The sequence below is a fragment of the Prionailurus viverrinus genome, chromosome A3, assembly GCF_022837055.1.
Source record: "Prionailurus viverrinus isolate Anna chromosome A3, UM_Priviv_1.0, whole genome shotgun sequence".
NCBI classification, from domain to species: Eukaryota; Metazoa; Chordata; class Mammalia; order Carnivora; family Felidae; genus Prionailurus; species Prionailurus viverrinus.
In genome coordinates this window covers 110,878,993-110,905,383 of record NC_062563.1, presented here as the reverse complement: position 1 = coordinate 110,905,383, position 26,391 = coordinate 110,878,993, and the positions used below count along the sequence as shown (strand labels likewise).

Genomic DNA, 26,391 nt, shown 5'->3' with positions numbered 1-26,391 from the left:
TTGTGAGGATTAAATAAAACAATTTTGTTGTACGCTTAATTCAGTGCCTGGCACAGAGAGCTTGGTAAATGTTACCTGTCATCATCATCTAATTGCACAGAGTGAAATAATTGAAGATAAAGAGACTACAGCTCAGAGGGCTTCACAGCTAATTAACATAAGAGCCTGGACTTGAATCTATGACATCTGATTCTCCTTTTACTATATAGAGGTGAAGTAGGGGTGGGGACAGTAGCAAACGGTGGCTCAGAGCATCTACTCACAACCCTCCCTCACTGAGGCATCTCTGCGGAACTGTGAGGCACAGCACAAATCACATGACAAATCAATGATGCCTCTGATTTTGCTTAAAATCGTCATCAAAACAAAAAAAAAAAAACAAAAAACAAACCCCAAATACTGTACTATAAGAAGGGTCTACTCACAGAGATTGAAAGTAAGAAAGCATATAAAGTGCCAGACTCTGGTCCCTTGACGATTACACAATACCATTTCATAAATCTTACTTGCTTATATATCCAGTATACTTGATATATATTATCTTGTATGTTAAAACCATAAAAAATGCCTATATCAAGAAAAATTCCATTTGGGTAGTAGACAAAGATACTCAACAATTTAAAACTTTAAAGTGGCTTGCCTCTAAGAAAGAACTCTCTTAGATGAATTCCATATACCTTCAAGTATCTGTTATAATGTACATTAGGGGCTAGCAAACAATACCTGTTGCCTGTTTTGGCATCAATGCTGTAGCCATGACTGTTCCTAAGAGTTTAGACACTGCCACTCGAACCCCATAATTTGAGTTTTCCAAAGCCTTGAAGCAGAGAGTGGCAATATTTTCCAGTTCAGCAGTCCACATGAACACAGCTTCATTCTGTAGTTCTAGTAGACACTGGAATTAAAAAAAAAAGAAAAGAGAAAAAAAATAAAGTACATCCTAGAACTTCCACTTCCATAGATATAATAAGAATCAGATTTACTCTTTCTCCTGAAATAACTAAAAAAATTAAATTAAAATATATGAAACAATAGTTTTCAAGACACTGGACATCAGGCAATGAAGCACAGTGAGCCTTAGGAGATGGAAAATAAAGTTAACCCTATCATTGTCCCAGCTTACTGCCTTGAGTTTTCAGTACTTTGGAGAACATATTTAACAGTAATTCTTATATTAGAAGAAAAGTCTTAAATCAATAGCCTCAGCTTCCCCTTAAGAAACTAGATGATGCAGAGCAAATTTAGCACAAAGTAAGCAGGGAAAAAAAGAGAATAATAAGATAAAAGAGCCAAAGTAGAAAACTGAAAAGAAAAACAGAAATAAAACAAAAGCTGCTTCTTTGTGATGACCAATAAATTTGACAAATCTCTATCCAGACAAATGAAGGAAAAAGGGAGAAGACACAAATCACCAGAATCAGGAATGAAAAAGGTCACATCATTACAGATTCAATATATATTAAAAGAACAAATAGAATATTATAAACAACTTGATGCCAATAAATTTGACAACTTAAATGAGATAGATAACTCACTGAAGAAGAAATATATAACCTAAATAGCCCAATATCTATTTTTAAAATTGAATTTGTATACAAGTAAAACTGGGAAGACTAAACAAGATCAATGGATTGTGTCAATGTCAACACTGTATTAAACTAGTTGTAATACTGTACTATATTTTTGCAAGATATTACCATTGGAGGGAACTGGGTAAAAGTTCATAAAGACTTCTCTATATTACTTCTTATAATTGCATGTAAATCTACAATTATCTTAAAGTAAGAAGTTTAACTCAAAAACAGTAACAACAAAAACAACACAAGAAATCAAGTATAAAACAAAAGGCATTTGACAAAATCCAACATCCATTCCTGCTAAAATCTCTTAGCAAGCTAGGAATATGAGGGCACTTCCTCAATTTGGTAAAAGTCATCAAGAAAAACCAACACTTAACACTAAATGGCAAAGTACTTAATATTTTCTCCTTAAGGATCTGGAATAAGACATGGATCTTTGCTCTCATGTTTTTGTTTTTGTTTTTAATGTTTTATTTATTTTTGAGACAAAGAGAGAGAGAGAGAGAGAGAGAGAGAGAGTGTGTGTGAGCAGGGGAGGGGCAGAGATTGAGGGAGAAACAGAATCCGAAGCAGGCTCCAGGCTCTGAGCTTCAGCATGGAGACCAACGTGGGGCTCAAACTCAAACCATGAGATCACGACCTGAGCCGAAGTCAGACACTTAACCAGCTGAGCCATCCAGGTGCCCCTTTGCTCTCATGTTTTTAATTCAACATTGTACTGAAGGATTTAGCCAGAGCAAGAGACACCCATGTTGGAAAACTAGTAAAACTGTCTTTATTCTTAGACAACATGATTGTCTATGTAGAATATCTGACAGAATCCATTAAGAGAGCTGACAGAACTTATAAGTCACTTAGCAACACTGACAGATACAAGGTCAATATACAAAAACCAATTGTATTTCTGTGTTAGCAATGAACAATTAGAAATTAAAATTTTAAAAATCAATACCATTTAAAATAGCATCAAAAATATAAAATAACTTAAGAATAAATCGGACAAAAGATGTACACGACCTACACCTAGACTCCACAAAGTGTTGTTAAGAGAAAACAAAGAAGACCTAAATAAATGGAGAGATATATCATATTCAAGGGTTAGAAGATTTAATATTGTTAAGATGTCAACTCTTCCATGGATAAGGAAGATGTGGTTATATATATATATGTATATATATGTACGTAATGTATATGTATATACATATATATGGAATATTACTCAGCCAAAAAGAATGAAATCTTGTCATTTGCAATCACATGGATAGAGCTACAGCGTATTATGCTAAGTGAAATAAGTCAAAGAAAGACAAATACCATATTATTTTACTCATATGTGGAATTTAAGAAACAAAACATATGAACAAAGGGGAAGGGGGGGAGAGAGAGGGAAGCAAACCATAAGAGACTCAGTGATAGAGAACAAACAGGGTTGATGGAGGGAGGTGGGGGGGGGATGGACTAAATGGGTAATGGGTATTAAGGAGGGTACTTGTGATGAGCACTGGGTGTTATATATAAGTGATGAATCACTAAATTCTACTCCTGAAACCAATATTACACTATATGCTAACTAACCAGAATTTAAATAAAAATGTGAAAACAAAAAAAAAAAGGAAAAAAAGATATCAACCCTTCCTAAATTGATCTATAGATTCATTGCAAAATACCAGCATGAATCAGAATCCTAGCATGTTATTTTTCTACAAACGGATAAACTAATTCTAAAATTCATATGGAAATGCAAAGAGCCTAGAATACTATTTTGAAAAAGAACACAGCTGGAAGGTTAATACTACCTAGTTTCAAGACTTATGAAGGTACAGTAATTACGATAGTGTTATTGACATCAAAATAGATCAATAGAACATAAGAGTCCAAAAATAGACCCATACATATATGGACAATCAACTTTCAACAAAGGTTCAAATGCAAGTTAGGTGAAGAAAGGATAGTGTTTTCAACATGGTGGTGGAACAAGTGAATATATGTGTGCAAAAAAGAAAAAAATGAAAAAAAGAACTTTGATTCACACCTTGTGTCATATTTAAAAAATAATTCAAAATGGATCATAAAAGAAATAACTTCGATTCATACCTTCCACTATATTAAAAAATTAACTCAAAATGGAGTGTATATATAAGTATAAAACTATTAAACTTCTAGAGGGAAACATAAGAGAAACTTTAAGTTAGGAAGTTTTCTTAAGATACAAAACCAGCAGTATGGTCTATATAAGAAAAATTGGTAAATTGGACTTGGATGAAATTCAAAACTTCTCTTCTTAGAAAAGCACTATTTAGAGAATGAAAAGACAGTCCACAGCTGAGAAAAAAATATTTACAAATCATGTATCTGATAAAGGAATACATAAAAAAACTATAAAGTACTATCAAAACTCAATAATAAGAAAACTCCATAAAACAATGGGCAAAGGCTTTGAAGAGGTTCTTCGCCAAAGAAGGTATGGATAGCAATAAGCACATCAAAATATGTGTCTGTTTTTGTGCCAATACCATGCTGTCTTGATGACTACAGCTTTGTAGTACAGGCTAAAGTCTGGGATTGTGATGCCTCCCACTTTGGTCTTCTTCTTCAATATTACTTTGGCTATTCGGGTCTTTTGTGGTTCCATACAAATTTTAGGATTGCTTGTTCTAGCTTTGAGAAGAATGCTGGTGCAATTTTGATTGGGATTGCACTGAATGTGTAGATTGCTTTGGGTAGTATTGACATTTTAACAATATTTCTTCCAATCCATGAGCACAGATTGCTTTTCCATTTCTTTGTATCTTCTTCAATTTCCTTCAAAAGCTTTCTATAGTTTTCAGCATACAGATCTTTTACATCTTTGGTTAGGTTTATTCCTAGGTATTTTATGATTCGTGGTGCAATTGTGAATGGGATCAGTTTTTTATTTGTCTTTCTGTTGCTTCATTATTAGTGTATAAGAATGCAACTGGGGGCGCCTGCATGGCGCAGTCGGTTAAGCGTCCGACTTCAGCCAGGTGACGATCTCGCGGTCCGCGAGTTCGAGCCCCGCGTCAGGCTCTGGGCTGATGGCTCAGAGCCTGGAGCCTGTTTCCGATTCTGTGTCTCCCTCTCTCTCTGCCCCTCCCCCGTTCATGCTCTGTCTCTCTCTGTCCCAAAAATAAATAAATGTTGAAAAAAAAATTTAAAAAAAAAAAAAAAAAGAATGCAACTGATTTCTGTACATTGATTTTGTATCCTGCAACTTTGCTGAATTCATGTATCAGTTCTAGCAGACTTTTGGTGAAGTCTATCAGGTTTTCCATGTATGGTATCATGTCATCTGCAAAAAGTGAAAACTTGACTTCATCTTTGCCAATTTTGATGCCTTTGTTTTTCTCTTGTTGTCTGATTGCTGATGCTAGAACTTCCAACACTATGTTAAACAACAGCAGTGAGAGTGGCCATCCCTGTCGTGTTCCTGATCTCAGGGGGAAAGGAAATTTACCCAAGGGATGCAGGAGTGCTGATGCATAGGGGCACTTGTACCCCAATGTTTATAGCAGCACTCTCAACAATAGCCAAATTATGGAAAGAGCCTAAATGTCCATCAACTGATGAATGGATAAAGAAATTGTGGTTTATATACACAATGGAATACTACTTGGCAATGAGAAAGAATGAAATATGGCCTTTTGTAGCAACGTGGATGGAGCTGGAGAGTGTGATGCTAAGTGAAATAAGTCATACAGAGAAAGACAGATACCATATGTTTTCACTCTTATGTGGATCCTGAGAAACTTAACAGAAGACCATGGCAGAGGGGAAGGAAAAAAAAAAGTTAGAGAGGAGGGAGCCAAACCATAAGAGACTCTTGAAAACAGAATAAACTGAGGGTTGAGTGGGGGTGGGAGAGAGGGGAAAGTGGGTGATGAGCATTGAGGAGGGCACTTGTTGGGATGAGCACTGGGTGTTGTATGGAAACCAATTTGACAATAAATTTCATGTAAAAATAAATAAATAAATAAATAAATATGCTCATCATTAGTCATCAGGGAAATAGAAATTAAAGCCACAATGAGATGTGGGTACATATATACAAGAATGGCTAAAACGAATAAGCATAACTAACCAAATGTTGGTGAGGATGTGGAGGAATTAGAAATCTCATACATTGCTGGTGGAAATGTAAAATGGTATGATTACTTTGGAAAATCGTTTGGCAATTTTTTAAAAAGTGAAACACAAATCCATCATAGGATCCAGTTATTCTACTCCTGGGTATTTACCCAGGTAAAATGAATGCATATGTCCACACAAAAATTTGTACACAGATGTTCATAGCTTTTTTTGTAATAGTCTACACTGGAAGCAACTCAAATGTCCCTAACCGGTAAAGGAATAAACCAACTGTAGTACATCCACACAATGAAATACTACTCAGCAATGAAAAGAAAATGAATTATTGATACATGTGTAACAATATAGATGAATCTTAAAATAATTACATTGAGTGAAAGAAGCCAGATCCCCCCCAAAAAAAGAGAGAGAAAGAGAGAGAGCACATACCACATGATTCCATTCATACACAATTTTATAAAATGAAACTAACCCATGGGGACAATAAGCACACTATCATATTTTAAAACTTAAAAAAAAAAGAAAAAGAGCAAGCAGGAGAAGGAACAGCATTATAAAGTGGCCAAGCACTAACCTTGGCAACTGCACACCGAACAGCCATTGACCGGTCAGTCAAGAGGGATCTGGCATTCTTGTAAATATCACGATGAGAGGAAGCTGCCGCACCTCCCAGTCCATTCAGAACTTTCTGTAGACTCATTAGGATTTCACTTCGCCCTTGAGACTAGAAGTGAACATAAATCAAACTGAAAACTTTGTTGTAAAACAAATTCCATGTTTAAACAAGAACATACCAAAACACAACAGTTTTCTGGGCTTCCTGGTCTCATAGTCTTACCTTTAAATTGTAAACAGTAAGTAATGAAAAGCAAAATAAAATAAAGTATCCTAGAAAGTACCTGAAAGGTAAGAGTAGTTATTAACTTCAATTAAGTAATACCTTTCTGAGAAATTAGGTTACAACTAGAAAACATATTCTAATGTTTCCACAATATGCTGAAGTGCAGCTTAATGAGAACATGAAAACAAATTTAAAAACTTCACTATAAGTGTATCTCAAGGATTCAAAACCTCAGAATGTGAGTGGTTAAGCAAAACAGTAGTTAAGTAATATAGGCATTCTAAGAGAAGAACCATCCAACACATTTAAAAAATGTGTCACAGAGATATGCTAAACCTTCATCTTTTTGTAGTTCCTGTTTTCATACTCTTACACTTATTCAAACACAGATCTCTTCCACTAGACTTGATGAGGTCAGGGACCACATCTTGTTCATCTTTATGTGCTTACTACCTGACAGTATGTCCTCAAACATTGTTTAATAAATGAATGGACAAATGATTCCCAGAAGAAGGGTTGTCCAAGCAATCTTTACCTTTCCGAGATGAAGGAATTAGACTGTGAGAGTCCAGGGCTTGGTCCAGTTTTAGTCAACACCAAGTTGATAAGGAACTTTCAGAAGTAACACGAAACTGACATCACAAAATAGAACTATTTTTACTAAATAGCAGCTGCTGTGGATTGAATAGTGTCCTCCGAAAAGATTAGTTCAAGTGTTAAGCCCCATTACCTGTGCAGACGACTTGATGTGGAAATAAGGACTTTGCAGATGAAATTAAATAAAAACAAGGTCATACTCTATTGAAGTGGCCCTACTCCAATAGTTGGCATCCTCATAAGAAAAGAAGAATTTGGATGCAGAACACAGGTATGGAGGGAGAACACTATGTGACAACAGAAGTAGAAATTAGAAATGTGTCTATAAATCAAGGAATACCAAGGAACAACAAGGGACTGCCAGCAACCACTAGAAGAAAGCAAGCAAGGATTCTTCACAAGTCTTCAGAAGAAGCATGGCCTTGCCAAACATGTTGATTTGGGATCTTAGCTTCCAGAACTGTGAGACAACAAATTTCTGTTGTTTTAAGTCCCCATGGTCATTCATTACCCTGGGCAACTCTTGGAGCCTAATACATTAATTATGACAAATAAAATGGCAATGCAAAAATATCCATAGGGCTAAATAAAAAATAATAAGTAAACCTATTTTTGCCCAGGTGTCAAGGAAAAGCATTCTTTTCCTTCACACTGAAATATAAGGTAATATACATTAAAGAAGGAGCAAGCGATGTATTTTTTTGCAAGTAATAATCTTAAATTACCTTCTTGCTAAGCACTAGGAGTACCACAGTGACAGGAAAAAAAGGCAAACATATATTTTTAACTGACATCTAACTCCTGCCAAAAGCAAAACATTTAAATAATATTTGTTGTAAAACTTACCTCTGCACTTTTCAGAGATTTCAAAAGATTATTCACTGTTTCTGGAAATGCACTTCCTAACATTCTCCCCATTTTTTCATAAAATGCTCCAACACAAGCCACTGCAGCCCTGTAAGAAGTGATGCTTTTACTGGTCACTGTTCAGGTTAATAAAACAATTTTCATGATACCTTTCTCATTTTCAGAAATCAATTTGTATTTGTGCAGGACACTTTTGGCTACAAATCCTTAATTTTCAGCTTTAAATAACACCTTGTTTACCTACCTATTCATTATGATCACAACAAATACTACCGTTAATCAAACTGTATTGTTAGGAATACAAGAGAAGAAATATATTTGTGTAAGAAATCATACCCATCCTTTGGAAAAAAAATGAAGTTTTCCTTTCATGAAAACTTCCCAAATTATGTCAATCCACAACGATTCCTTCTCTTCTCTCATTATATATAACACTCCATGTCAACCATTCATTTTCACAAAATTATGTTATTTACTGTGTTGTGACTTGACCATTTATGTGACGAGCATAAGCTTTGAAGTCTGGCAGATCTATGTCTAAATCCTAGGACCCGCCACCTAATAGCTATGTGTCCTGAGCAAGTTACTGAGGCAGAAACATTAAATATGCTCACCTCACTATCATATATGTAATAAATAACAGAATCATGGAATCAACCTTCATCTGTTTGACTCTAAATCCTGTGCTTTTTTCAATACTCTCCAGGCTGATAACAAAACTAAAAATGACTGAGGTCACATGCCAGAATATTCAGGGAATTCCTAAACAGAATCCATGAATCCACTGGAAATACATATGAGTAATATGCAATATGTAATAAATTCTACTTAAGCAGAACTAGAAAATCATGTGTGGATTTGCTAAGTGGTGGAGAACTAAACCACCAAAGTTTAGTTTCAAATTCCAAATTAAACTGGAAAGCACTGGTGCTCTCTAATCTCTTCCAAAACTTTTGAGATCTACATCTATCCCAAACAACACAGAATCTAGTCACAACATACCTATGCAGTTGAAAACAGACTTAAAAATCAGTGTCCAGGTTCAGAATAATGTCCCTGTTTCCTCTGTAAGCTATTAAACTGGCCCAGGCCCCTTACATGGTGTTCTAGAGATGTATCTCTGGCCAGTCTCTGTTCTCAAACAGTAACTCTTTCTAGGTAACTATCCATACCAAAGAGTTCTACTTGCCAAAAGCTACGTTCTCAACTCAGAGCTCTGATATCCAGACCACGACTTCCAACTACCAACTATACACACTGTCCCTTGGATATTGCCTCCTGTCCTGCAAGTCAGCACACCCAGAACTGAACTTCTCATCTTCCCCTCATGACTTGTTCCCTCCTCTACTTTGCATCTTTCTGAAAAGCTCTGTAAAGTATAAAGAACCTACTTCTGTTTCCAATGAGAAGTTTCCTTTGCCTAGAAAACAGGTTGGCAAACGACTGCCTGCAGGCTGAATCTGACCCATTATCCAGCCTGCCACCTGGTTTTGTCAATAAAGTTTCACTGGAACACAGCTATGTTCATTTATTTACATACAGTCTTGGGCAGAGGCGAGTAGTTGCAACAGAAATGTATATACGGTCCTATAAGCCAAAAATAGTTATTACCTGGCTCTTTTTCATGAACTCTGTCAATCCCTGCCCTATCACATCCACCTTCCCTTCTTCCCATCTAACCACTTACTTGACTATTTCCATGTGTCCTTCCCTGTTGTTGATCTTCTTTGGCCAATGCTTTGTTGAGAAGCCTTCTTGACACTGCTCTCCGCTCACACCACAGCTAAGCTTATTTAGGTGTCATTTCCCCCTCCCCACCCCACCCCGGACAACACTCCTCACTGTACTCTAACTGCTGATTTTCTTATTTGACCCTTTCATAGGACGTACCCCATTGCCATTATTCTTAAGGCTTGCTCTGAAAATGTCTGTCTTTGACCCAAACCACAAGTTCGAGCCACAAGTTGGGTAAGCCCTTAATTTAGAGGTCAGCAAATTTGCAGGCAAAATGGTCTCTGTCTCAGCTATTCAATTCTGCCATTATAACATGAGAGCAGCTACCACCCGAATGAATATGTCTGTATTCCAATAAAACTTTATTTACAAAATAGACAGCAGGCTGGATTTGGCCTGTGGGCTAGTTTGCCCATTCCTGCCTTAATCCCATCACTTAGAAATTCTTGACTTTTCTTTCTATCTCAGTCAAGAATATTCTCTCCATCCAAATTTACCAAGAGATCTCTGTGCAAATTGCGGACACCACACCAATTCTCTGTAGTTTACTGAAAAGTCCCAGGGGCGATGAAACACATATTGAAAAAGAAACCCTTCCCCAGACCTACTTAGAGCGTTCATTGTCAAGCAGCATGCCTCAGGTTCCATTGACCTTGGGGTCTTTATGATCAGTAGTCCCTTATTAAGATAAGTTACTCTAAAAAAACCAAAACGTCAAATTAAGTACTTACAGTTTTGTTGGTAAGTAGGCTGCAGTGTCATCTTTATTTCTGATAATATCATTACATTTATCAAGTGTTTGAAAAACAGTAAAAGTATCCCCAATGCTATAAAGGGCTGCCAGATTTTTAGCTAACAATTTTCGTGTAGGTGGTCCAGGTGAACTACTTATTAATCCAGTTAATTGTTCAACAAGTTTTTTCTGTTTTTCCTTTACGTCAGTCTGTTATAAAAAATAAAGAACATTATCAGCTTTTTTCTTATGTGTGCTTTCATTACCTTTCAATCAAAATAAAAAATACTCAAAAGTTAAAATCTATATTACATTAGGCATAAAACCATAAATGAAAATGTTCAAGATAAGGAAAAGTTTGGTAAGAAATGAACCATTCTTGGGGCACCTGGCTGGCTTAGTCTGTCGGGCATGCAACCCTTGATCTTGGGGTTGTAAGTTCAAGCCCCACACTGGGTATAGACATTACTTAAAAATAAAGTCTTAAAAAGAATAAATGAGCCATTCTTTCCTAAATGTTATCCTTCGTTCCCCTCCAATACCAAAAATTTAGCTGCTAATACAAGTGACTGCTCTAGATGAAAAAGTTTCCACACCAACTTACTAAGAAACCAACAAAGGATGTAAAATATTGGGTACATGGACAACTGACATCTTAGAACCTAGCTAGGCTGCCCTGTAAAAGCCAAGTCAGCAGTTCATAAGACACAGGTCCGTGAAGGAAACCAAAAGAAACTCTAGGAGCCCCAGGTAGTAAAAAAAGATATTCAAATAGACTCACAGTCAATACTGAGAGTTCATTCATTCATTCAAGAAATGCTTATTGTGCACTTATTATATGCCAAGCACTATTCCAGGCACTGGGATGAAACAGTGAACACAACAAAGTCTCTGCCCTTGTGAGTTTATATTCTAGTGGGGAGAGGCAAAGTTTACCAAATAAACAAATGAATAGTGTGAGTTCTTACTGTTTTGTTCAGATTAGTAAGAAAAGGCCTCTCTAAAAAGAAGCAAAGGTGTGAGCTATGCAGATATTGAGAGAAAAATATTCCAAGCAGGAGAAACAAGGGCAAAGGCCTTGAGGTGGGAACTTGCTTGGCCAGGACAGCAAGAAGGCCAGTCTGGCTGGCAGAGAGTCAGAGAGAGGAAGTAATGAAAGATGAAGTCAGAAGAATAGAAAGGACCAGATTGTATAGCCCCTTATACACCATTGTAAGAATTTTCTATTTCATCCTGAGAATCTGAAGCATAAGAGGTACATGATCAAAATGTTTTAACAGGCACATTCTGACTACTGAGTGAAAAATACTCCACAAGGTCCATGGTCGGAAGCATAGTGAGCATTTAAGAAGGTGTTGCAATGATCCAGATGAGAGAGGAGGGTGGGAACAATGGAAATGATAACAAATAATTCAATTCTGGACACATTTAGTGGATAGAACCCTTAGGATTTGCTGATAAATATGATGTGAAATTTCCAAAAGAGAGAAGAATGACTCTAAGGTTTATGACCTGAGCAACTGGAAGGAAGAAATGGTTGTTTCCTGAGATGGTGACCACTGAGGAAAGGACAGGTTTGGAACGGAGAAATCAAGAATTTAACTTTGTAGGGGCGCCTGGGTGGCGCAGTCGGTTAAGCGTCCGACTTCAGCCAGGTCACGATCTCACACTCCGTGAGTTCGAGCCCCGCGTCAGGCTCTGGGCTGATGGCTCGGAGCCTGGAGCCTGTTTCCGATTCTGTGTCCCCCTCTCTCTCTGCCCCTCCCCGTTCATGCTCTGTCTCTCTCTGTCCCAAAAATAAATAAACGTTGAAAAAAAAAAATTTAAAAAAAAAAAAAAAAAAAAAGAATTTAACTTTGTATATGTTAATTTTGGGATGCTATTTAAAAGAGAAAGAGGTAGCTGGAGATCTGCAAGTCATTACTGTATAGATGGTAGCAAAAATCATGAAATTAGATGATATCATTGCGGGAATAAATATTTGTATATACTCTTCACAACAAAATAAAATACCTATTAAGTGTTTCAAGGGAGAGGATCAACTATGTCAAAAGCTGCTGATGGTCAACTAAGACGGAATACTGACCATTGGCTGGAACAATGTGAGATCACTGATGACTGGACAAGAGCCATTTCAGTGAAATGGATGCAGCAAATACTCAGTTGGAAGGGGTTTAAGAGAAAATAGAGACTTCTAGCTAAGGGCCATAAGTGAATCCATGCATTAACTTTGTCTTTCCAGAAATACTAGTAAAACTATATTAAAGGGCAACCACACACACACACACACACACACACACACACACACACACACAAATGCACAAATCCACAAGAGCAAAGAAAACAGGAAAAAAATCAACCGAATATACAGAAGCCAGGTACCCCCCATGGGGAAAGCTGAGAAGAGACGTAACTTACAACACAGAATCCCATGAAGCTCATGTCTGTTTTGTTGTTGTTTGAAGCTCCAGGTGCTTATGGAGGAGGGAGTGAATTATGCCTGGAACTGGAGGAAATGGTTGAGAGTCTAGAAGTTGTAAGACTCTCATACCTCTCTCCTCCATTCAGGACTTAGGAAGCTCCAGCACAGGTGGGGGCTGGAAAAACTGTACTGAAAACAGGGGATTAAACGAAAGTTTTCATACTGGATGTTGAAGCCTGGAGCCTTCTCCCCGAATTCCTAGAATCTAGGCAGCTAGTGATATGCCCTAGGACACTAGAGTAGAAAAGTCTCTTCCTGGGAATGACTAGCCAAGGGAAATCTATGATGCCAATGCCAGGGGTTCCTCAAACCACAGGACTGGCCTACAGTGAAGCACAGTTAGCAAACTTCACCCTGCCCAAGGAACGTACTACTCACTCTTAAATTTGAGCAGACAGCCAAACATTATCAGATATTTGAGGAAAGTATCTAATTTTAAAGACAGAAAACAAAACACATAATGAAAAGCAAGAAGGCTAAAACAGACTACGTAGGAAGAAGAAAACAGAAAAAAGCCACCCTATTATAACTCCTCAGAGAGATAAGTGAAGATATTGGGATTGCTAGACAGCGCGGAGGGACCACTTGCAAGGTGGAGATGAGTGAATTTAAAAGTCATATAATCATATTTTTCTCCAGTCACATTCAGTTGTCCGGGTAGAGGCATGAAGTAAGCAAAGAGCTAGGTTCAAATGAGATTCTGGTTTTGCCACAAAATAGAAAAAGAACAGACAAAAATTTCTATTACTGTGTTATAGTCTCAATTCCATAAGTGACCCACAACCTTTCCAAAACATAATGCGTGCTCCCTTACAAAGCATGAACATATAATACTCTTCATTATGTAAACCCAGCTAGGAAAAAAAGCAATACTATACCTTGTTGGCAGCGACCAATACTTTATCAAGAAATCTCAACCATTCAAAGATAAAAACTGGTCTCTTTGCTTCAGTGATTTGAGCCAAAGCTTCTTCATTTAGCAATAAACTGTGGGCCAGCTCCATTACTGAAGTTTAAAAGTCACACCTTAACAAATCAAGAAATACTTGTAAGGATTTTTTTTTTTAATGTTAAAAGTCAAAGCTTAGTGAATGCAACCACTAAGAATTGAAAAGTGTGGTTTTACTTCTCATTTCATTTGCGGGAAATTTACATTACTTCTTTGAGGCAAAACCCAAGAACCTAATTCTAAAGAACAAGGGTAAAACAAAAACAAACATAAATGAGTCATGCTTGGTGAAGAAGAATGAAAAAAGGACAATTTACAATACTGCAAATAACAGGGCGTCTGCCTGGCTCAGCCAGTACAGCATGCAACTGTTGAACTCGGGGTCCTGGGTTTGAACGCCACGTTGGGCATAGAGATAGCTTTTTAAAAAAAATATTGCAATGGGGTGCCTGGATGGCGCAGTCGGTTAAGCGTCCGGCTTCAGCCAGGTCACGATCTCGAGGTCCGTGAGTTCGAGCCCCGCATCAGGCTCTGGGCTCATGGCTCAGAGCCTGGAGCCTGTTTCCGATTCTGTGTCTCCCTCTCTCTCTCTGCCCCTCCCCCGTTCATGCTCTGTCTCTCTCTGTCCCAAAAATAAAAATAAACGTTGGAAAAAAATTTTTTTTTAAAATATTGCAAAGAAGACGTTATTCCAAAAGAAATATGCCTAGCAAAACATATGTCATTAACCCATTCCACGAATGGGAAAACCACGGCACCAAGATCATACACCGGTTGGGCCTGACAATCCACCCTCCTCTTTTCTCGCCCACGGCTCAGTGCACAGCACCCTTACCCTCCCCTGGCCCAGGACGACGTCAAAACTCCCAGAATAAAGATCTCACACTGGAAGTCTCCAACAAGAGTCTTCCTACGGCGACGGGATGGGGAAGGCCAGATCCCTGTGGCCGAAGATTTAGTGACAACCCCGGACGGTCGGGGAAATGCAGCCCACAAAGGCTGCGCGCGCTGCGGGTCTGGGTTAGCCCGGCTACTCCGAGGACCGCCGAAGACCGCCGTAGCGCAGCGCCCGGCCTAGGGGGAAATGTTAAGAGGCCGCCGCAGGCCTCGCAGGAGCCACTCAGGGCTGTCAACTACAGGAGGCGGTGGCTCGGAACCAAGCCCCGAGCCTGAGAAAGAAAAATGTTCCCTACGAATTCGATTTTCTTCCCCAGTCCTCTGAAAACATACGGGGGGACAGGGGTGTGTGTGCGTGTCACCGTGCGTGCTTTGGCCGCAACGGGGATGGCCTCACCTCCTAGTCTGGCAGGGGCTGAACAGCTGAGTTCCGGGGCCAGAAGCAGCTGCCAAACGACCCGGATGCCCCGCCTCCCGCACTCCTGCCAGCAGGAAACGAGAGGAGAGCGCGTGCGCGGAAGGCTCGTGTTGCGCAAGCGCACTAACTACATCCTCCTGGCTCCTCCCGCCGCAGGTTTCCAATCGATTGCTCGCTAAGAAGCTTAGGTGGGAGCTGAGGCTCAGAAGTCCTGTGCAGGTGGGTGGGCGCATGCGCAGCGAGCGCTCTCACAAGCCGACCCGGGGCGAGTAGAGCTACCAGGTAAGGGAATGGGGACACCTGATAGAATGGTAAAGGGCGGTGGTCTGTGCGCTGGTCGTGACTGACCTATCACACCATCACCCACATTCCTGCCTGTGACGCTTGCAGTTGGGCGGGACGCGAGAAGGGAGAAATCATCCGTCCCTAAGGGGGGGCTTGGGGACTGAGGCTTTTTGGTTACCTTTCTACTGTATGTCCAGCTAATTAGCCCTTCTCTCCCCTTGGATGTATAATGGGATTCTCCGTGTGTCTGAAGCAGCGTTCTTGTTGCCACCGCCTCTGCCTGCTCTATGTCAAAAAAAAACAAGCAAAAGACTTCACCCGAACCAAACCTACTACAGTCTAACCACTCTTAACTGGTAACTCCATTCTTCCAGGTGTTCGGGCCAAAAGCCTTAACATAATCGTTGACATCGCTCTTTCACACACCGCCTCCCATCCATCAGCCAGTCTCCTTAGCTCTACCTTTAAAACACGCTCAGGGGCTCCTGGGTGGCTCAGTTGGTTAAACGTCCGACTTCAGCTCAGGTCATGATCTCGTGGTTCGTGGGTTCAAGCCCCATGTCGGGCTCTGTGCTGACAGCTCAAAGCCTGGAGCCTGCTTCAGATTCTGTATCTCTCTCTCTCTCTGCCCCTCCCCTGCTGTCTCTCTGTCTCTTTCTCTCGAAAATGAACAAACTTAAAAAAAAATTTTAATATATGCAGAATCCGACCGCTTCTCACCACTTCTACTGCCGGTGGTCCACTTCCACTGGTGGTCCAAGCCACCGTCATGGTGGCTTTACAAAGTTTACCCTTATGCTTGATGCGAATGGATCATGTTGAAGTGTATTGTACCCACAAAGGGGGAGTTTTAAAAAGAAGATGGAACCCCTTAGGCACCCCCCCCCCGCCCCGTTCCTAAGACCAATGGATTACTTCTGTCCTATAAAAGTTGAAAAAGCCATGCTTTTATGCATGGAGACATGAATTAGCAGTTCTTGCATACCTTTTCGGTAAATAGGAAGATTCAAACTTCTAGTATTAGATTAACAATCTAATGTTTTTATTAAACTATATTTACAGTAAATAGGACCTAGAACGATTTTGGGATTTAGTGATAGAAGTAGGAGAGGGAGTAGGTGGAGAGTTATTAGGGCATTTTCTCATGTAAATGATGGTTTAGTGCTTTTGATATGGTGTGTGTATTTGCCCTGTTGGGTTGTGATTAGTATATAAAGGGAATATAGGGCTGTAATAATAATGTGTGTGCCTTTGAGGATAATAGTAATATTGGATCATGAGAATGAGTCTATTACTACAGATAGTTCTCCAACTAGATTAATTGTAGGGGGTAGGGCTAAATTTGCAAGGCTGGCTAGTAGTCATCAGGCGACTATTAAGGGGAGGAGTGTTTGCAGACCTCATGCTAGGATTATTGTTTGGCTATGTACTCGTTCATAGTTTGAGTTTTCGAGACAGAATAGTATTGATGATGTTAATCTGTGGGCAATTATTAGGGCTGTTGCTCCTAAATAGCTTCATGGTGTTTGGATAAGAACTGCTACAATAACTAGGGCTATATGGTCCTATACTTCTAAGAATTAACTAAATGTTTGGATTTATTGTTTTACGTTAGTTGAATTTATGGTTATTTGGGCTAGTTTTGGCTCAAGACGGCCAGTTTGATATGAAATCTTCTGGGTGTAAGCCAGATGCTTTGTTTAGCTGCATCTTGTTTTATCCAAGCACACTTTCCAGTATGCTTACCTTGTTACAGCTTGTCTCCTCTTGTGTTTTTTTATAGTTTGAATAGATTGTCTTTGGGTTTTGTCACTTGAGGAGGGTGACAGGTAGTGTGTGCGTGCTTCGTGGCCCAATTCAATTGAGCTCTCTCTTCTCAATTTACTACTAAATCCTCCTTTGGTTCTTAATTTCATAAGGACTTTTCGTGGAAAAGTGTTCTAGGATAGAAAATGTAGCCCATTACTTCCCACCTCATAGGTTACAGCTTGACTTAACTTTTTTATGTTAAGATACTTGTGCTCACTTTTCTTCCTTTTTAGGGTTTGCTGAAGATGGTGGTATACAGACTGGATTAGCAAGGGGTGGTGAGGTATATTGGGATTTATCGATTATAGAACAGGCTCCTCTAGAGGGATATAAAATAAAGCACTGCAAAGTCCTTTGAGTTTTAAGCTGTCGCTAGTTCTCTGGCAGACAGATTTGTTTAGTTAGCTATCTAAGTTTAGGGTTAAGCGTAGTGGGGTATCTAATCCCAGTTTGGGTCTTAGCTATCGTGTGGTCAGAGGTGTTAAGTTACTTTCGTGCCATATTTTTATGTTAACTGTAGCTTTTTACAGCTGAGTTAAAATTTAACTTTAGCGCGGGATGGGGAGGGGTTCCTCTATAACACGCTTTATGCTGTGGGTCTATTAATTCGGGTTAATTGTATGACCGCAGTGGCTGGCATGAAATTTACCAACCCTAACTTAATATGGCTTAGCTGAACTTTCATTCATGGCTTAATTTTTATCGCTGCTGTGTCCCGTGGGGGTGTGGCTAAGCAAGGTGTCAGGCCTATCTTTGCCCATTTTTTTCTATCTGGCTTCATTCTGCAAGTGGGATCTCTTCATATGGCCAGAAAGATGGCCCTTTGGAGCCCACCTTCACTTACTCTCTGTTCAGAAACCCCAGTGAAGAGATCTCTTTTACCCCATAAGACATGCTTATCTGACCTGGTTAGGTCATCACCTCCTCTGTTGCTGGGACATAGTGAACTATAATTGGCCATCTTGTGCCCAGGGAAGTATAGAAGACAGAGCTTGCCACCCTCCACTAGAACCCAGTGGAGGGCAGAGGGTTGGGTTCCCAAAGAAAAGGATGGTGGGTGGGCCAAAACAACCTGTGTGTACTGCAGCAAATGACTGCCCTCTGTAACTAGCTTCTGGACCAGAAGCATTGATATCATCTGGGAGCCTATTAGAAATACAAAACTTCAAGCTGTAGCTCAGAATCAGACTCTGGATTTTAAGAAGATCCTGAAGCAATTCATATACATAATAAAGTTTGAGATGTGCTTTTTTGGATAACTATTTTATCCCTGTAAGAGAAAATAATTACATGATTTTAACTATTTTGGATGGAAACTCTCCTCAAAAATGTCTCCATATAAGTGAGATGTTAAGTATACCAAGTTCCAAGCGGACAGCTTGAACATGGAGTGCTGTAGAGAGAGGCCTGGAATGGTTAGAATGGGTTTCGTGAAGGAGGGGAGCTTAGGCCAAGGAGGAAGGAAATGTCTGTGTATGTTCAGAGAACAATGAGAAGCCCATGTGACTTGAATATGGAACCCTAAAGGAGCGTCAGGGGTGAGATTTTGAAGGATCCCTCCTGCTACAGTGTTAGAGTGACTAGTCCTCCAGGGCCTGCAGAGTAAAGTTTACTGAGGGATTGAGATAGACAGATTAAATGACCTGACTTATGTTTTTTATAAAACCACTCTGGAGAGGCTGGCTCAGCAGGAAGAGCATGCAACACTTGATCTCAGGGTTCTGAGTTTGAGCCCCACTTTGGGTGTAAAGATTACTAAAAAAAAAATAAACTTTAAACTTTTTTTAATGTTTATTTTATTTTTGAGAGAGAGAGAGAGAGAGAGAGAGAGAGCAAGTTGGGGAGGGGCAGAGAGAGGGAGACAGAGGATCTGAAGGAGAACTCAGGAACCATGAGATCATGACCTGAGCCAAAATTGGATGCATAACCAACTGAGCCACCCAGGAGCCCCAAATAAACTAAAAAAAAAAAAAAAATTGTCTTAAAAAAAAAAAACCACTGCAGAGAGTGTAGGGGATGCACTGGAAGAGGAGAGGCCACACACAATGAAACTAATTAGGAAGTTGTTGTAATAGTTCGGGTGAGAAAGAAATGCCTGAACTGAAGCAATGGTCACAACTGTAGGAAAAAAGCTTTTGAAGAATATTGTAGAGGAAGAATTGGCAGAGGGCTATACGAGGTCAGGAATGGGGAGATTGTAGCGACATTTATTTGAAAAAATTAGGGGATAATGGAGGTTTGGAATGGAAGAGAACGAGTCGTTGGAGAGCTTCCCACAGAAAGATGTCAGAAGGCACTTGAATGTGTGGTAGAGCTCCAGAGAAAGGTTTATTTCCATTGTCGACCAAACAACAACAAAAAAAGGTGCTGTTACTTTATCCTCTTTGATTTGTAGATACTTTTGCCATATGAAGTTGAACATGGCGGAAGAAGAGGACTATATGTCTGATTCCTTCATTAATGTCCAGTAAGTAAATTTGCACACCTCATGTAGTGATATATATAAGACATTAATGTAGACTCCTAAGTGATGACATTGATTTTAAATGTGAGTTGAAAAGTCAGTTTTGTTGCTTTGTGGAAACACCTCCTACATTTCTGTACAAAGATACCAGGAGCCTTTTCTTCCCTTTTAATGCTAAACATTTGACTTCTGCCCTTGATTCTTGTTATTTTCCTCTTCCAAGCAAGTTTACACTTTTGCTTTATTTCATCTTACTGTCTCTTCTAGCTCATATTCAGCTTTGCTCTTTATTATTTCCAACCTCCTAGAAAAATTAGTCTAAATTTACTGTTTCTTCAACTCTCTATTTTCTTTAGCTTCCTACAATCTGGCACCAGCTTTCATTATTTTTACTAAAATAGCCATTCTCAGAGGTCACTGATTATGTTCTAAGATCAATGAAAACAAAGGTGGTCATTGTGGTGGTGCTGAAATATTAAGTAGCGTCAGGTAAGTAAGCAAAGTTACGAGACAACTGCATGTCCTAGTCTAAAATAACCTTCTCCATTATTCTTCAGACAAGACATCAGACCAGGATTGCCAATGCTGAGGCAAATCCGAGAAGCCCGTCGAAAAGAAGAAAAGCAACAGGAAGCTAATTTGAAAAACAGACAGAAGAGTTTAAAAGAAGAAGAACAAGAAAGACGTGACATTGGATTGAAGAATGCACTAGGCTGTGAAAACAAAGGGTTTGCTTTGCTCCAAAAGATGGGATATAAAAGTGGTCAGGCCCTTGGCAAAAGTGGTAAGTTCCATCTGGACATAAGCAGGTGTTCCTAACCACCAAATGGTGCTCTATTGATGAGTGCCAGAGAGGACTCCTTATCCATCTACACAGAAAGTAAAGCAACATAGCTACTAGGTGTAACAAGCATATAGAGAACGGTGTCTTCCTACACCACTTTAGACAAGTGTGTGTCATCAAGAGCTACTTACCAGCCCCACTTTGCCTTCAAGGCACCAACAGCGGGGATGGACGAGGCTTACAACGGAGGCAGCAGCTAACAATGGTGATAAGAGAAGGGTTGAGAAGTACAACAGCCAAAGGACAGTGAAGCAACATTGAGGATGATGGCAGGACACCGCCCTGCTCGCTCTGTACCTGTGCCAGGTACCCCAGTGAGCGCGTGGTTGGAGAAGCTCCATTCTCGCCTCCCTATTTAGGAAGGTGTAGAGGCCATACATTCATAGTAGATTCTGTAAGCCATTTTTCTTTTCTTCCTTATTATAATTGCTTTGATCTTCACCGAGCAAGGCTTTGCTTTCTCTGGAAGCTGCCACTTTCTTGGACATATATCAGTGTTTTCCCTTCCTGAAACCCTAACTTCAGATGGCATAGGAGGCTGTGGGTCAGTCTTACTGAGGAGTAGATATTTGAAGGCAAGGGAGGTGGTTGATTATAGAGTATTCATGTTCAGATTTCAATTTCAAATGGCATCGAAACTGGAAGGGATATGTATAGAACATTGTAAAGCTGTGTACTACGCTCACCTGTAGCTTGAGGAAGAAGTTCTAAAGTCATGTGTGTGTTTTGTTCTCTTTTCTTAGGAGGTGGTATTGTTGAACCAATTCCTCTCAATGTCAAAACAGGTATATAATTATTTCTGAGAATATTTACCAGTAATAATAACTTATGCTTAGATCTAGCACATAAACTTGTATACTAAATGGGTTTTTTTTGTGGTAGCACTGTTACAGTTCTTATCCTAGGAAGCCCCCAGTAAAATATTTCTTAGTTAAACTTCTCAGTATTTTAAACTAAAAATAACAGTTTGAGTATAAAATAAAATTTAAATCCTAAAAATATGGGGGGAAATCATAACCATTAAAAATGCAAAGCTATTTTTTGCCCATTGAAATGTGCTAAGGGGTGCCTTGGTGGCTCAGTTAGTTTAGCATTTGAGTCTTGATTTCGACTCAGGTCACGATCTCACAAGTTGTGAGTTTGAGCCCCGTGTCAGGCTTCCCACTAACAGTGCAGAGTCTGCTTAGGATTCTTTCTCTCTCCCTCTCTTCCCTGCTTGTGCTATGCCTCTAAATAAATAAATAAACATTAAAAAAAAAAAAAAAAGGAATGTACTGAAAGTATTCTGAGACAGACTTATCCATTCAATGTTTTTCTTAAGACTTTGGATGAATTAAGGAGAAAAATACATATTTTATTTGGTTATTATATTTATATGGAAGTATGATAGTTGATACTGTTTTCCCAATTTAAGGAATTTTGTATTGTGTGACTATCTCATTAAATCAGACTAATGATCTTTGTAAAACTCAAATTGTGTGTTTGGGTTTAGGAAAAAAAAATCTCTAGTGTTTTCATGTCAAATGATTTCGAGTGATTGTACTCAAATCAGAATTGTGTGTAATTTGCACCTGGTTAGAGGTCATGTTTGAAGTGTGAAGTCATCAGGTTCTAAAGCAGTTTGCTGTTTGAACAGGGAAAAGTGGCATCGGTCATGAGTCATTACTGAAGCGGAAAGCAGAGGAAAAACTAGAAAACTATAGAAGAAAGATCCACGTGAAAACCCAAGCCGAAGAAAAAGCCGCAGAGCAGTTTCGGTAACACTTGGTATTTGAGCTATTTTGGGTTTTACCCCGTGTTTATTGTGATGTTTTCTGGCAGTTGGGCATTTAAATGGATAAAGGGAGGGCAGGCTCTCGGTAGACTATTGTTTTCTTTCGATTAGACTGCGATTGAAACATAAGCAGGATGAAGTGAAGCTGGAAGGGGACCTTAGAAGAAGCCAGCGAGCCTGCCAGCAGTTGGATACTCAGAAGGCAAGCCTTTCACCTGTGTTCCGTTTGGAAAGGTTTTTCAGCGCCCACTGTGATTTGCCACGTAATTAGGAAAAAAGAAAGAAAAGAAACTCCAGGCCTGTGGTATCTAGCCCGCTACCTATTAAAGCTTTCATTTAACATGCAGGGCTGATCTTTGATGGTTGACACTCATGACGATGACCTGGTCGCTGCAGGAACCGGAGTAGTCTGAATCACCCAATAAGGCTCAAATAACATTTTTATATTTAATCGTTCTCTGCTTATTTGGATATTGGAGACTCAGAGCTAGTGTGTGTGGAGATTCTGTCCACCAGAATATTTGATGAATAGCCTATTTTCAGTCCATCTTCAGTACCTCTTGTGTCCCTAACTAGTAAAGTCATGGTAGATTACTATATATTTTGGCTGTTTTTAAAATTCTGTTTTTGGTTTTAATTTCATTTTGCAATTTTTTTATTTTGATCTTTCCATTAGAATAAAATGACTTCAATTAAAGTCTCTAAAACATTTCCCTTGTATGTAAATAGATCTCTGGAAGCAATCTCTCACTCTGTATTCCCATAGCACTTCATTTTGCGTCATGACACTTTCCTAGCTGATGTGTACTTTGTGTGTGTGTGTGTGCTCTACAAGTAAATCTCGTGAGATCTAAAACCAAATCTCATGAGATTTTTTTTTTTTTATTCAAGTTAATTAACATACAGTGTAGTCTTGGCTTCAGGAATAGAACCCAATGATTCACCTCTTACATAATGACACCCGGTGCTCATCCCAACAAGTGCCCTCCTTGATGCCCATCCCCTCACCTACATCCCTCTTATGTGTGTTATTTTATTCCCATTAAGATGTGTATACCCATGGCTTATTTCCCTAATAGACTGGCAACCACTGGGGGACAATACTTGAACTGAGTCTTCATCCCTATGGTTCATGCAGCCCAGGGCTTTACTCTTGAAGCAGCAATCAGTAAATATTTCATTGAAAGAATCCATGTCGATATGAACGTACTTGTGATAGTCTTCTGGTTAGCTGTGTTTAATTGGGAATAATTCTTTATTTTCAGAATATTCAGGTTCCTAGGGAAGCATGGTACTGGTTGGGGCTTGAAGAGGAAACCGAGGAAGAGGAAGAGGAAGAAAAAGAACACGATGAAGATGAATATAAGAGTGAAGACTTGAGTGTATGTTTTGGTACCAGTTCCTCGAGCAGGGTGTCTTAAGTGTATGTCTTGGTACCATTCACATTTTGAGCCGGGTAATTATTTGTTGGGGCACACTGTTCTAACAGCATCCCTGGCCTCCACCCACCAGGTGCCTGTTGCACTTCCCCCTTGTGACAATCAAAAATATCTCCAGACATTGCTAAATTTCCCCGAGGGGAAAAATCACCTCTAGTTGAGAACTACTATATTATAGGGTTATTTTATTGACCCCAAACCGTTATATAATTTCTTCCTTTAGCTTCGGTTTACACTCTCAGCTTCAGTTTGGATGACAGATGAGCCACAAATATAAATTATCTTAATTTCTACTTTGTAGCCTGTTAAACCTCAGGAAGTGATTCTAATGAATACCCCTCTCCTCCACCCATAAACAAAGCAAAAAAACACCGCTCAAAGGAAGTGGAAATTATTCAAGAAAGGAATCCCATTTCTGTGTTTTTTTGTGTATAAGAATTTTATAGGAAACATTTGCAATTTGAAAAACCAGTGTTCCACTTAACTGGGAGACCATTGATGAGAACTTTAATGACAAAGGGAGGCAGTGTTCACTCTCATTCCATCTGGGAAGGTAGGTTCTTTGAAGTAGAGGGAGGTTTTTAAAGGATCCTGATTAAAATAAGAGCCAGCCCAAATGTATTTTCCAAATGTTAACAAGTGGTCTCTTTGTGTCTGTCAAACATGTGAAAATATCAGGGTGGCTGGTAAACTGGGACATGTTCTAATATATTCTTCCCTTGATACCTATCCTACATGGTTAAGAGAGTAGCAGAAGATTTATGGCCTTGGGCTAATTTGGCAGGATCCAAGAGACCAGAATACCAAGATTATGTTCAATTTGAACTATTAATGTGCCTGTGTCCTACATGTAGGTACTGGAAAAATTACAAATATTGACTGGTTATTTAAGAGAGGAACATCTGTATTGTATTTGGTGTGGAACAGCCTATGAAGGTAAGAGGATACTTTGCACTTTTTAAAAATATTGAACACGAATGCTCTTTGATTTTTTAACTTCGATTTTGTGTGTGTGTGTGCACACGTGTGTGTAAGTCACATTTCCCATAGACAATGGAAATTTCTTATTCCATCCAAATGGCAGTGTGGGGTCAATGTCTTAAAGCAGTGGTGCATATAGAAATAATTGAGGCCTTTTCAGAAACTAAATGTGCAGAAGGGAATTTTTCAGTTCTCTATTTCAAAAGGAAGAATTTTTTAGTTACTTGAGGATGAATTTTTTTTCATGCTTTATTTTTAAAGATTCTTTCTTCAGCTGCATTACTTGCAAGATATTTCAGATTTTTAGAATTAGCTTTTATGTAGATAGAATATTGTTTCAGAATACTGAAATCCACTCCATTTTTTTTTTTATTTTTTATTATAAGGAAAGAAATGGGTTTAAAATTTGCCAGATACCTTATAGGGCCAAGCACTTTCCCTTCTAACACATTCTCCCCAAGTTGGCCCTGTTAACTTGAATTTAAGGACTTTACACTTGACAGTAAAGAATTGTTGGTTATGGTTGTATCTTTTCCCAGTTTAGCTCAGTAAGTAGCAAACACAGCTACATGTGTTTACATGTTATGTTGAACTAATTTTCTAGAGTAGTTTACTATACTAGTATTAATCTTTTATTTTCCTCACATACATTACAGATAAAGAAGACCTCTCTTCAAATTGCCCAGGACCAACTTCTGCAGATCATGACTAAGATTATTCTCAATAAAGTAGAAACTTGGAAAATGTTACTGTTTTCTAAAAATAAACAATTGAGCAGTTAGAATTCCCAAATTATGCCAGTTAAAGAAAGAGGGCCTTTTTATATGTTTTGTTCTTTTTGTGATTTTAGAAGCACTTTGTACTTTATAGTTGTTCATTGATTTAAAAAAAAAATAACAATGCTGTTTCAGAACGCAAGTGTTATAGACATGGGCAAACACAATTTGTGACTCTGTTGTGATGCTATGGGGCTCAAGGACACCAACAGGTAACTCCCTCATTCCTCTCTTCACTTTGGAACAAAGTGAGAAGTAAGACATGGGAGTCAGAGAGAGATCAACATGTCAGCTTTATTATCAGTGACGTTGAGATAGAGAGCAAGGTTGACTTGTTCTCCTATTAGGCTCCCTAAAATATCTCCCTGACTGGACACAACTGCAGACCTCTGCCTTGCCGGGGATGGAGCCTACCTTTGCCTTCTGAGAGCATTTAGCTTTCAAGGAGAGAGGACCCACCAGGGGCGGGGCCACACATGCTAAGTTCCTTCCCCCAAAATCACATCTCAGATAAGACACTTCTCTGTTGAGAGGGAATGAACGACGGTTCACAGAGCTTGCTCCCATACTTCTCTCTCCCAAGGAGCAAGAAAAAGTCCCTTCCCTCCATGCAGATAGGAGGAAGGAAAAGCATCCCCCTCAATAAGACTGATGTCAGGCCATGTTCCATTAACACTACTTCATTCTAGCCAATTTCAGAAACAAAATAATTATGATACTTGTGGGAAAATCATGAGTTTTCATGACAGTGTGTATATCCACTATAAGTGAAGATTGCAAGTTTTAGCTAAAGAAACTGTAGAATTGGAAGTAA

The 26,391-nt window shown here is 39.1% G+C and overlaps 2 protein-coding genes across 2 annotated transcripts in view; one reads left to right on the top strand and one right to left on the bottom strand.

The window, feature by feature from the left end:
* Positions 1 to 15,259, bottom strand: part of HEATR5B (HEAT repeat containing 5B) — a 101,129-nt gene extending 85,870 nt beyond the window's left edge. The window contains exons 1-6 of the mRNA XM_047852537.1: positions 15,185 to 15,259; positions 13,820 to 13,967; positions 10,458 to 10,669; positions 7,972 to 8,080; positions 6,262 to 6,411; positions 724 to 895 (exon numbers count right to left, since the gene is read on the bottom strand). Coding sequence (XP_047708493.1) covers positions 724 to 895; positions 6,262 to 6,411; positions 7,972 to 8,080; positions 10,458 to 10,669; positions 13,820 to 13,945 — 769 coding nt within the window. The 5' untranslated portion in view covers positions 13,946 to 13,967; positions 15,185 to 15,259. The remainder of the gene's footprint in view (positions 1 to 723; positions 896 to 6,261; positions 6,412 to 7,971; positions 8,081 to 10,457; positions 10,670 to 13,819; positions 13,968 to 15,184) is intronic.
* Positions 15,260 to 15,331: 72 nt separating this feature from the next.
* On the top strand, positions 15,332 to 25,545 carry GPATCH11 (G-patch domain containing 11). The gene is made up of 9 exons (XM_047854616.1): positions 15,332 to 15,487; positions 19,695 to 19,766; positions 20,321 to 20,547; positions 21,351 to 21,392; positions 22,244 to 22,364; positions 22,493 to 22,583; positions 23,647 to 23,763; positions 24,675 to 24,756; positions 25,458 to 25,545. The coding sequence occupies exons 2-9, from the start codon at positions 19,708 to 19,710 to the stop codon at positions 25,511 to 25,513; spliced, it is 795 nt and encodes a 264-aa protein (XP_047710572.1). The 5' UTR covers positions 15,332 to 15,487; positions 19,695 to 19,707; the 3' UTR covers positions 25,514 to 25,545.
* The last annotated feature ends 846 nt before the right edge of the window (positions 25,546 to 26,391 follow it).

Coding starts and splice junctions, on each gene's coding strand:
- GPATCH11 (XM_047854616.1), top strand. CDS start 19,708: ATGAAGTTGAACATGGCGGAAGAAGAGGACTATATGTCTGATTCCTTC. Junction 22,365..22,492: donor AAAGCCGCAGAGCAGTTTCG/GTAACACTTGGT, acceptor TCTTTCGATTAG/ACTGCGATTGAAACATAAGC. Junction 22,584..23,646: donor AGCAGTTGGATACTCAGAAG/GCAAGCCTTTCA, acceptor CTTTATTTTCAG/AATATTCAGGTTCCTAGGGA.